Genomic DNA, 12,639 nt, shown 5'->3' on the forward strand with positions numbered 1-12,639 from the left:
CTGTTGGGGCTATGGGGCTGAATACATTTCGATATGATATTTGGCTCATTCCTTGCGGTGTGTCTCTCAGCAGAATGTTCCAGTGACTTTGTGATAATTAAATGGCACAGTGCAATCCCAGCTCTATGACCATATGAAAAGGATTAGCATACAAGCAAAGTATGAATATACTAGAGTACTGTGTGGTGAGATCACATCACACTCCATTCTCAGCCTCCTGTAATCTTGTCAGTGAGCAGCATATGCAAATTTGCAACCAGCCTTATCCTCTGTGAGAGAGAAAGTGTGTGTGCATGTGTGTGTCAATGTGTGTGTGTCCATGTTTGTGTGTCTATAAGCTCCTGACACTGCATCTCAACACTTGACAGACAGATAAGTTCAGTAGTCAAAGACCTGAACCAGTGTCCAGAAACAATCCCCTAGACAGGCTTTGTATTTCTGTTTTCCATGTGGTAGTTTCTCCCTCTCCCCTGCAACTGACAACCCTACCGTTCGCTCTGGACTTCAATGTTAGCTACATCAGATGGAAGGAAATCCCATTTGTGTAATATCTCAATCAAAGATCCTTTGCCACAGTCCATTACCACGATGACTAAAACAATCATTTAAATACATTTCTGTCCAAACCAGCTAGAGCAAAGTCATGTTTTGACGTATTTTCCTCAAATCACCTATTCAAGCCTAACAAAGGTGAAGTATCAGGGGACATTTCATATCATGCCATGTTCACGTCATTCACCCCGATTCGTCTACATTTCACACAGAGTTCAGTGTTTGGATTGATGGGACAACTGCTTGATATATTTAAGATGGAGTTTCCCTGTGGTGTGTGCTGCCTTCTACATTAGCTCCTGGTGAGTCTCCTGTTCTGTTTATGCAAGTTACTCTATGATGTGTTCTCTCTCCCTGACTCCCTGTATAGCAACCTCTCTCTGCACTTAAAATGACATGTGGTCTGCATCTCTGCATCTGGGGAGCAGTGGGCCTTGGGCAGGCAGGCAGGCAGGCAGGCCCACTAGACAATGAGAGAGAGTAGCTGGGTGCGTGTGTCATTCTTTATTTCTGGGTCGAAGCTGGGTGATTGACAAGACGGGACATGAGAGGTTTTCCTCCTAACCCTGAAGCCTCAGTCATATACCCATGGTGACGCATAAAACACACACACACACACACACACACACACACACACATGGATGTATAGTGTTTCCACACACACACACACATACACATACACACACACACACACACACACACACACACACACACACACACACACACACACACACACACATACACACACACACACACACACACACTATTTGAAGAGAACCCATAGCCAACATAGTCAAAGCAGGGCTTTCTAGAGTCGTTTGGCACAGTTGTTTATTTGATTGTGTGTCGTTCCGTTCTTCACAGCATTCTCTCTTGACTATTTTCATATAATTGATCCCCACTCTCTTCACGGCCTGTAGAGCAACAAAGAGAACGCATGAAAGCCATGTTATTGCAGTAGCTGTATGAATATTGCATGGGGATAACGTGTTAGGGGCAATTTACACTCTTCCCTTTGTCTGACAGCTACATCAACAAGCGATTGGGCATGCTCCACATGTATAAATAAAATATTAGGTTGCCATTTTTTTATTTAATTATTATTATTTATTTTCTTTTTTTACATCTGACGAACAGCATGGGTTTGTTGGATTCTAACAGAAGCCAGGCAGTGGCAGCTCTCACACATCTTTGATTCTAACAGCCGCTGCTGTTCTCCTATACGAGAGAGTATTACACTGTGGGAGACAGCCCAGTCCTTTTTTAAAAGCTATATATAAGCTTTAAAGCAGAATGGGAACAACACATATCATGGAAATAAAATGCAAAATATTTCTCATAGGATTTGTGCCTTTGCCGCAGAATGTTACAAATGAAACACACTCGTCGGTGGGAGGCTTCTGCAAAAGTACCAGACAAATTATTAGTAGCAATTTTGCTGAAACATGAAACGCCACCCATTGAAAATCCAACTGCTTTGCTGATAACATGCAGACGATAAATCGACGATGTATTTGTTGATCTAGTTTCTTAAGGAAGGGTTCTCTTACTCGGAGGTTCTGCTGTTCTGACAGCTAGAGTGAGGAACATCAGGCAACAAATGAAACAGCATGCAAGCAGAGTTGAAGCCTTTCTAACATCAAGCAGAGTGTTTTCCACTTACCTAACCATGTTGATCCTTCGTCTACTGAACCTCAAGCGGGGATGATCAATGACCTATCAATGATCATTTTAGTGAACGTCCATTTCCATCTTGTATTCCAAATAGTATGATGACAACAGTTTATATAGGCCAGATCCCAAATGGCATCCTATTCCCTACATAGTGCTTACTTTTGACCAGAGCCCAATGGGCCTTGGTTAAAACTCGCTCACTAAATAGGGAATAGGGTGCCATTTGGGATCCAGCCATAGCAATGTAACATTAGCCTCGTCTACTCCCAATAACTTCACTGAGATATTGTTCATATCTGTCTTAACAGATGATTTAATTCCAGGAGATACTGTATATACTGCAGGGTATGCCACAGGCAGATATGCCAAAGCACCCTTTCATCTGCTATGTTTCTAGGCTTTGTTTTTGGTTTATGATCTCATGCGGCAGGTTTTATTATAGTGTGTGTGTGTGTGTGTGTGTGTGTGTGTGTGTGTGTGTGTGTGTGTGTGTGTGTGTGTGTGTGTGTGTGTGTGTGTGTGTGTGTGTGTGTGTGTGTGTGTGTGTGTGTGTGTGTGTGTGTGTGTGTGTGTGTGTGTGTGTGTGTGTTTGTGTGGGTGTGTGTGTGTGGGTGTGCATGTGTGTGCATGTGCGTATGTGTGCACTCACACAAAAGGAAGCTCTGCAGCCTCAGGACTCTGGTGTGGGAATAAGAGAGTTTATGGAGGATCTATTCTCTCCCACACTCCTTGGCTCTCGGCTGACCACCAGCAGCCCTTTGATTTCCCCCGAGTGAGAAGGCCAGTTCTGACACCCTCCAGCAAAGATTATCTCCACAGCAAAGTAATGGTCAAAACGCAAGACGTGTTGCCTTGGAGCTCATCACGCTGGAGAAACATGTACGTCCCAAATGGCACCCTATTCCTTTTATAGTGCACTACTTTTGACCAGAGTCCTGGTCAAAAGAAGTGCACCATATAGTGAATAGAGTGCCATTTAGGACACATCCATGGTGTATCTAAAAGGGAAGAAACTAGGCCGCTGCAGCAAATCAGTAAGTGTTTCAGAAACACTTCTACAGTTGATGTCGGAAGTTTGCATACACTTAAGTTGGAGTCATTAAAACTCGTTTTTCAACCACAAACTACAGTTTTGGCAAGTCAGTTGGGACATCCACTTTGTGCATGACAGTAATTTTTCCAACAATTGTTTACAGAGATATTATTTCACTTATAATTCACTGTATCACAATTCCAGTGGGTCAGAAGTTTACATACACTAAGTTGCCTGTGCCTACAAACAGCTTGGAAAATTCCAGAAAATGATGTCAGGGCTTTAGAAGCTTCTGATAGGCTAATTGACATCATTTGAGTCAATTGGAGGTGTACCTGTGGATGGATTTCAAGGCCTACCTTCAAACTCAGTGCCTCTTTGCTTGACATCATGGGAAAATCAAAAGAATCAGCCAAGACCTCAGAAAAACATTTGTAGACCTCCACAGGTCTGGTTCATCCTTGGGAGCAATTTCCAAACACCTGAAGGTACCACGTTCATCTGTACAAACAATAGTACGCAAGTATAAACACCATGGGACCACGCAGCCGTCATACCGCTCAGGAAGGAGACGCGTTCTGTCTCCTAGAGAAGAACGTACTTTGGTGCGAAAAGTGAAAACCAATCCCAGAACAACAGCAAAGGATCTTGTGAAGATGCTGGAGGAAACGGGTACAAAAGTATCTATATCCACAGTGAAAAGAGTCCTATATCAACATAACCTGAAAGGCTGCTCAGCAAGGAAGAAGCCACTGCTCCAAAACCGTCATAAAAAAGCCAGACTACGGTTTGCAACTGCACATGGGGAAAAATATTGTACTTTTGGGATAAATGTCCTCTGGTCTGATGAAACAAAAATAGAACTGTTTGGCCATAATGACCATCGTTATGTTTGGAGGAATAAGGGGGAGGCTTGCAAGCCGAAGAACACCATCCCAACCGTGAAGCACGGGGGTGGCAGCATCATGTTGTGGAGGTGCTTTGCTGCAGGAGGGACTGGTGCACGTCACAAAATAGATGGCTTCATGAGGAAGGAAAATATTGTGGATATATTGAAGCAACATCTCAAGACATTAGTCAGGAAGTTAAAGCTTGATCATAAATGGGTCTTCCAAATGGACAATGACCCCAAGCATACTTCAAAGTTGTGACAAAATGGCTTAAGGACAACAAAGTCAAGGTACTGGAGTGGCCATCACAAAGCCCTGACCTCAATCCTATAGAAAATGTTTGGGCAGAAATGAAAAAGCGTGTGCGAGCAAGGAGGCCTACAAACCTGACTCAGTTACACCAGCTCTGTCAGGAGGACCTAATACAGGGAGGTTTTTTTACAAGGATTAAATGTCAGGAATTGTGAAAAACAGAGTTTAAATATATTTGGCTAAGGTTTATGTAAACTTCCGACTTCAACTGTATATTCTAGAGCCTTTTGTTTTTTTCAATGACACATTTAGAATGCTACGTCATCTTGATTTATTTAGAAAGCTACATTATCTTGATTGATTTAGAAAGCTACATTATCTTGATTTATTTAGAAAGCTACCTTATCTTGATTTATTTAGAAAGCTACATTATCTTGATTGATTTAGAAAGCTACATTATCTTGATTTATTTAGAAAGCTACCTTATCTTGATTTATTTAGAAAGCTACATTATCTTGATTTATTTAGAAGGTAAATATTGGCATCTAAATCATTTTCTGGTATTATCATTGACTACTTGGTAACACTTGACATTGACAAGTTGTTATTATACCTGTGTAGTTGACTATTAGGTAACACTTTACATTGACTTGATCTTATACATTTACATTCAGTTGATCTTATACCTTTACATTCAGTTGATCGTATACCTTTATATTAAGTTGATCTTATACCTTTACATTCAGTTGATCGTATATCTTTATATTAAGTTGATCTTATACCTTTACATTCAGTAGATCTTATACCTTTACATTAAGTTGATCTTATACCTTTACATTCAGTAGATCTTATACCTTTACATTAAGTTGATCTTATACATTTACATTCAGTTGATCTTATACCTTTACATTCAGTTGATCTTTTACCTTTATTATACTCTCACTCTCTCACTCTCTCTCTCTCACTCTCACTCTCGCTCCCTCTCTCTCAAGTGCAGTGTCAGCCCCCAACATTCTTCTTGGTCACATGACTTCAGGGAAAATCCAGCCGTTGGGTTTTCCATGCCCCTTCTCCCCTCCTCCGTTACGTTCACTCTGCTTTTCTCTTAAGACACCTCTTCTTTTTATTGTCGTCCTTGTTTATTCTATTTGGAAGGAGGGAGAAGAGTGTTATTCTCAGAAAGGACTAATGTTACATGGATTATATTAAGTCAAGCGCTGTAGGATGTTTCTAAAGTATGTGCTTTGGCATGCTTTAGCCTCATTCCTTCTACTTAATGGTGTGATTAAACTATAATTACAGTAACTTTTATAATTACAGTAACTTTTATAATTACAGTAACTTTTATAATTACAGTAACTTTGCTTTTTTAACATTAAATCTATATGTCATTAGATTGTGATAAATGTTGATCAATAAGTTATTACATTGTAATAACTGCAGTATAGTTCTGCCAAGGTATGGTGATGATGGGTCTGATGATGTGATCTATCTTACTTGTTCCAGCAGTTGATGAAAAACATGGCCTTTCTTCCAACAGGGTTCAGGCACCTTGTGGCTCCATCTTCTGCCAGTGTAACACTGAAAATAACAAACCACACATACACACAATTAATGCTTGTGTCACACAACTGATATAAGGCTGATAGAGGTGATTGTCATGTCATAAGTTCATGTCAGAAACAAACAAACAAAGAAAGAGAGAGAAACCACTTTCTGCTTAAATTAATGCAGTACTTACATGATTTCAGTAGTGTCGCAGTAATGGGTCTTTTCAATGATTTCAAAGTCATCAATGATTTCCTGGATGTGCATAATGGTTCCTGGGCATTTGCATCTGGCACCTGGAATGTACTGAGCTGTAATGAGAGTTATAAACATCAATTAACATGGTCAAACATTTTAATGGAAAAGTAGTTTTATGAAAAAATATGTTTTCAAATTGGATTTTGGATAAGAATTCACATGAACGCATTTTTGCCCATTGCTTGTTCTAAGAAGAAACTGTACATAACTACAATTTCTATAGTATTCTACACTAACTTTATGCTATATGACAGCCACTATATGCACAGTAGCCTAGTCACTGCAAAATACTTAGTCAGTCAGGTAACTAGTAAAGCATGCACACTGCACCGTACATTCCATATATCGTAGCTGACGTTGCTATAAAATACTTTGAAATCTTACCTCCGTTGAGCTGTATACAAACTCCCAGCAAAACCACCAGGAAAAGACTGAAGGCTTTTGGTGCGAAGGTCATCGTGAATGTAAGTAGCGAAAGGTGAGGAGATGGGGAGGTGAGGAGTCAAGCGGCCGTGAAGTGAAAGTGAAAAGTGAAGAACTAGTGGGATCCATTGTCCTTTTTATAAACTACAGAGGGTTTGCCCAAACGTTCAAGACGTTCAAGAAACAGCAGACCTCTTCCCCGGAATTTCCCAGCTCACTAGGGTAGAAATTAAGGAATGTTGGACTACAGAGCAGGGTGGAAGGGGCGGAGGGAATATGGGAGTCTGCAGATAAATATGCGGCCACGAGTCTTCACTCCTAACTTCCTAAGACATGTCACTGGGGGAAAGTGAAAGCCAGGGTGAGTCAGTGTTGCAAGTCACTGTGGTTCATGTCGAAGTGGCCTATTTGCAGGCAGAGCTGTCTGCAAACCTGTTATTTTCAATAATGTAAATTAGGCTGTCTCAGATTCATTAGTTGGACAGATCCGAAGTCTCCTTCCAATGACTTCCTCCTTCTGAAAACTGCTCTTTATGACATCACAGATCTGGGGGTCAAACAAGAGGTGGTACTTCAGAAGACAAAACTCACCCCAAACTTTCTTGAATAGAAATAACAAAAGCTAATAGGAAAAGTGAAAGAAGAGTGTATAAACTGCATAGAATGTTGATGGTTCTTCTCCTTCTTCTTCTCCACCAGCATGCCCAGGCCAGAAATGCTGTCTGGGGCAAGTAGCAACAGCAACATCATGATGACACGATGACCAGTCATCTCTATTCTGTGAATCCCCAACCTAAATCTGTTGCCCGACACCTTGTTTAACCAGAAGTGAATGATTAAACCCAGGATGTTTCTGGTGTTTTCAGTCATGTGTGTTGTGTCTTGTCAGAGATTAGTTTTCGGGCTTCTGTCCCCATGTCTTTTATTTTTTTATTTTTTTATTTAACCTTTATTTAACTAGGCAAGTCAGTTAAGAACAAATTCCTATTTACAATGACGGCCTACCAAAAGGCAAAAGGCCTCCTGCGGGAAAGGGGGCTGGGATAAAAAATAAATTAATAAAATATAAATTTAAATACAGGACAAAACACACATCACGACAAGAAAGACAACACAACACTACATAAAGAGAGACCTAAGACAACAGCATAGCATGGTAGCAACACAACATGACAACAACAGCCTCCAACACTCTACTCAACAAATTGGATGCAGTCTATCACAGTACCATCCGTTTTGTCACCAAAGCTCCATATACTACCCACCACTGCGACCTGTACGCTCTCGTTGGCTGGCCCTCGCTTCATACTCGTCGCCAAACCCACTGGCTCCAGGTCATCTACAAGTCTCTGCTAGGTAAAGCCCCTCCTTATCTTAGCTCACTGGTCACCATAGCATCACCCACACGTAGCACGCGCTCCAGCATGTATATCTCACTTGTCACCCCCAAAGCCAATTCTTCCTTTAGCCGCCTCTCCTTCCAGTTCTCAGCTGCCAATGACTGGAACGAACTGTAAAATTATCTGAAGCTGGAGACTCTTACCTCCCTCACTAGCTTTAAGCGCAAGCTGTCAGAGCAGCTCACAGATCACTGCACCTGTACATAGCTCATCTGTAAATAGCCCATCCAATCTACCTCATCCCCATACTGTATTTATTTATTTATCTTGCTCCTTTGCACCCCGGTATCTCTACTTGCACATTCATCTTCTGCACACCCTACCATTCCAGTGTTTAATTGCTATATTGCAATTACTTCGCCACCATGGCCTATTTATTGCCTTACCTCTCTTATCCTACCTCATTTGCACATGTTGTTTATAGATTTTTCTACTGTATTATTGATTGTATGTTTGTTTATTCCATGTGTAACTCTGTGTTGTTGTATGTGTCGAACTGCTTTGCTTTATCTTGGCCAGGTCACAGTTGCAAATGAGAACTTGTTCTCAACTAGCCTGCCTGGTTAAATAAAGGTAAAATAAAAAATAAATAAATAAATACCAGAGTCCAGCCACAATATCTAAGTTAATCAGCGGCCAGATGAAAGAAGAAACTATCGCTAAAATCATCGTTGACACCAGTCTCTGCCTTTAATGTTGAAGCAAATGGAGTTTAATTGGTTCACTGCATTCCTTTTAACCTCCAGAGGCCCCTACACACAAACACACACAGCTCTCAACACTAACCTTTCTTTAGTAGTGTTGAATTACTCCACCCGCCCCATATTGAGCTGAGTCGACCCGGTGATGATGGGTGAGCTGAAATATGCAAAGAGTGCTGCGGTCACACTGCAATGGAAGGCCAGGCTACTGCTCTTCCCACAAGCCTTGACTCAGGCAACGGTCTGCCTTCAGTAGCACTTTCAGTAGAAACTGTACAAAACTGTCTCAGAAGGTGATGAATAGCATACTTTTAGTGTGGACTCACAGTATCTCAATGTTGTTTTACTGTATATTGCTCAAATCCTCCTCAGGTGAGTTGGTCACTGTTACTTAACAGCAGATTTATCCATTTTGGGTGACTTTGTGATATAGGAGCCAATGTGCGATTCTATGGAGTTTTGACGATGTATCACTTTTTACATTTTTCAGACTTACATTTTGTTAATAGACAGTATAAACAGACCCAGGGGTGAAGGTTCTGTCTCTAGGCTCATCCTGGCTGATCAGCATGTATTGTATTTGCCCATCTCCTAGTGCTCTATTTATAGCCTTCAAGGTCAAAATGCAGCTTTATTGAGTATACTGCAGTTGTCAACTTGTAGGTCCCCATGTGAAAATAGCCTATCTGCAATATGTGCTGTTTGGTAACACTTTACACTTTAGTAACAATTTGTTATAATCGGTGTAGTAATGCTGTAATTACTCTACTAACATTTACATTTTAGTTACTTAGTAAACGCTCTTATCCAAAGTGACTTACAATTAGTGCATTCATCTTAATCTTAAGATAGCTGGGTCAGACAATCCCATATCAGTCGTAGCAAGTTCCTTTTCCCTCAATAAGTACGGGATTCATTTAAGATACTCTTTGAAGAGGTAGGATTTCAGACGTTTTCGGGAGATGGGCAGGAACTTTGCTGTCCTGGCTACAAGGGGAAGCTGGTTCCACCATTGGGGTGCCAGGACAGAGATAATATTTGACTGGGCTGAGTGAGAGATGATGGGATGGAATGGCCAAGAGACCAGATGCGGCAGAACGGAATGCTCAGGTTGGGGTTTAACACATAACACATTGTAATAACATTGCTGGTGAGTCATTTAAACTTCCTGAACTTCCTGTCTGGGTTGGCGCCCCCCCTTGGTTGTGCTGTGATGGAGACCTTTGTGGGCTATACTCGGCCTTGTCTCAGGATTGTAAGTTGGTGGTTGAGGATATCCCTCTAGTGGTGTGGGGGCTGTGCTTTGGCAGAGTGGGTGGGGTTATATCCTTCCTGTTTGGCCCTGTCTGGGGGTTTCTTCGGATGGGGCCACAGTGTCTCCTGACCGCTCCTGTCTCAGCCTCCAGTATTTATGCTGCAGTAGTTTATGTGTCGGGGGGCTAGGGTCTGTTGGTTATACCTGGAATACTTCTCCTGTCTTATCCAGTGTCCTGTGTGAATTTAAGTATGCTCTCTCTAATTCTCTCGTTCTCTCTTTCTCTCTGAGAACCTGAGCCCTAGGACCATACGTCAGGACTACCGGGCATGCTGACACCTTGCTGTCCCCAGTCCGCCCGGCCTTGCTGTTATTCCAGTTTCAACTGTTTCTGCCTGCGGTTACGAAACCCCTACCTGTCCCAGACCTGCTGTTTTCAACTCTTAATGATCGGCTATGAAAAGCCAACTGAGATTTATTCCTGATTATTATTTGACCATGCTTGTCATTTATGAACATTTTGAAAATCTTGGCTCTCTCTAATTTTCTCCTTCTCTCTTTCTCTCGGAGGACCTGAGCCCTAGGACCATACGTCGGGACTACCGGCCGTGGTGACTCCTTGCTGCCCCCAGTCCGCCTGGCCTTGCTGCTATTCCAGTTTCAACTCTTCTGCCTGCGGTTATGGAACCCCTACCTGTCCCAGACCTGCTGTTTTCAACTCTTAATGATCGGCTATGAAAAGCCAACTGAGATTTATTCCTGATTATTATTTGACCATGCTTGTCATTTATGAACATTTTGAAAATCTTGGCTCTCTCTAATTTTCTCCTTCTCTCTTTCTTTCTCTCGGAGGACCTGGGCCCTAGGACCATGCATCGGGACTGCCGCCCGTGGTGACTCCTTGCTGTCCCCAGTCCGCCTGGCCTTGCTGCTATTCCAGTTTCAGCTGTTCTGCCTGCGGTTATGGAACCGCCACCTGTCCCAGACCTGTTGTTTTTCAACTCTTAATGATCAGCTATGAAAAGCCAACTGAAAATTATTCATGATTATTATTTGACCATGCTTGTCACTTATGAACATTTTTGAACATCTTGGCATAGTTCTGTTATAATCTCCACCCGGCACAGCCAGAAGAGGACTGGCCACCCCTCATAGCCTGGTTCCTCTCTAGGTTTCTTCCTAGGTTTTGGCCTTTCTAGGGAGTTTTTCCTAGCCACCGTGCTTCTACACCTGCATTCTAGCTGTTTGGGGTTTTAGGCTGGGTTTCTGTACAGCACTTCGAGATATTATCTGATGTACGAAGGGCTATATAAAATAAAATTAAATTGATTTAAAGCAAGATTGCTGTTTTGGACCAATGGCGCCAAAGTCAACCTCCCCCTCACTGGGCAAGAAGGGTCAATATCAGGGGATATCTTTATCTATATCCGGATATCTTACATGTTATTAAATATAAGGAGTAGACATGCTCCAGATACGTGTGTACTTAATTTCATAAATGGAGCTAGGATATTCTCCGTAATGGGACAGTTTCTACATGTATCCAATCCGGACCTCAGAAATCTCACTGCTACCATATTTATCAAGTTTCAGGAAAGAACCAAGTGCAGACTGTGTTGAAGTAACAATGTTTATTGTAACAACAAGGGCAGGCAAACGACAGGTCAAGGCAGGCAGGGGTCGATAATCCAGAGTAGTGGGGCCAAGGTACAGGACGGCAGGCAGGCCCAGTGTCAGCGGCAGGCAGAGTGGTCAGGCAGGCGGGCTCAGAGTCAGAACAGGCAATGGTCAAAACCAGGAGGACGAGAAAAAGAGAGACTGGGGAAAAGCAGGAGCTGAGACAAAATGCTGGTTGACTTGAAGAAACAAGACGAACTGGCAACAGACAAACATTCAGGGGATAACGGGGAAGATGGGCGACACCTGGAGGAGGGTGGAGACAAGCATAAGAACAGGTGAAACAGATCAGGGCGTGACAATATGAGTCCAGGGAGATACTTTTGTAAGTCTGAAGTTTACATACACCTTAGCCAAATACATTTCAACTCAGTTTTTCACAATTCCTGACATTTAATCCTAGTAAAGAATCCCTGTTTTAGGTCAAGTGGGATCACCACTTTATTTTAAGAATGTGAAATGTCACAATAATAGTAGAGAATGATTTATTTCAGCTTTAATTTCTTTCATTACATTCCCAGTGGGTCAGAAGTTTACATACACTCAATTAGTATTTGGTAACATTGCTTTTCAATTGTTTAACTTGGGTCAAATGTTGCGGCTAGTGTTCCACAAGCTTCCCACAATAAGTTGGGTGAATTTTGGCACATTTCTCCTGACAGAGCTGGTGTAACTGAGTCAGGTTTGTAGGCCTCCTTGCTCGCACACGCTTTTTCAGTTCTGCCCACACATTTTCTATAGGTTTGAGGTCAGGGCTTTGTGATGGCCACTCCAATACCCTGAATTTGTTGTCTTTAAGCCATTTTGCCACAACTTTTGAAGTATGCTTAGGGTCATTGTCCATTTGGAAAAACCATTTGCGACCAAGCTTTAACTTCCTGACTGATGTCATGAGATATTGCTTCAATATATCCACATAATATTCCTTCCCTCATGATGCCATCTATTTTGTGACGTGCACCAGTCCCTCCTGCAG

General features: G+C 42.1%; 1 protein-coding gene across 1 annotated transcript; it reads right to left on the bottom strand.

Annotated features, from left to right (window-relative positions):
- Positions 1-4,988: 4,988 nt before the first annotated feature.
- LOC129839708 (C-X-C motif chemokine 11-like) lies at positions 4,989-6,849 on the bottom strand. The gene is made up of 4 exons (XM_055907287.1): positions 6,592-6,849; positions 6,143-6,260; positions 5,899-5,982; positions 4,989-5,545 (listed from the first exon to the last, which is right to left on the bottom strand). The coding sequence occupies exons 1-4, from the start codon at positions 6,662-6,664 to the stop codon at positions 5,491-5,493; spliced, it is 330 nt and encodes a 109-aa protein (XP_055763262.1). The 5' UTR covers positions 6,665-6,849; the 3' UTR covers positions 4,989-5,490.
- Positions 6,850-12,639: the final 5,790 nt, after the last annotated feature.

This window comes from Salvelinus fontinalis, chromosome 40, assembly GCF_029448725.1.
Source record: "Salvelinus fontinalis isolate EN_2023a chromosome 40, ASM2944872v1, whole genome shotgun sequence".
In the NCBI taxonomy this organism is placed as follows: Eukaryota; Metazoa; Chordata; class Actinopteri; order Salmoniformes; family Salmonidae; genus Salvelinus; species Salvelinus fontinalis.

Bases quoted from the DNA above. Each gene is read 5' to 3' on its own strand.
- LOC129839708 (XM_055907287.1), bottom strand. From the start codon at position 6,664: ATGACCTTCGCACCAAAAGCCTTCAGTCTTTTCCTGGTGGTTTTGCTG. The intron at 6,261-6,591 runs GTAAGATTTCAA...CTCTCATTACAG, and splicing joins TTGTATACAGCTCAACGGAG to CTCAGTACATTCCAGGTGCC. The intron at 5,546-5,898 runs GTAAGATAGATC...CCTTCCAAATAG, and splicing joins TTCATCAACTGCTGGAACAA to AATAAACAAGGACGACAATA.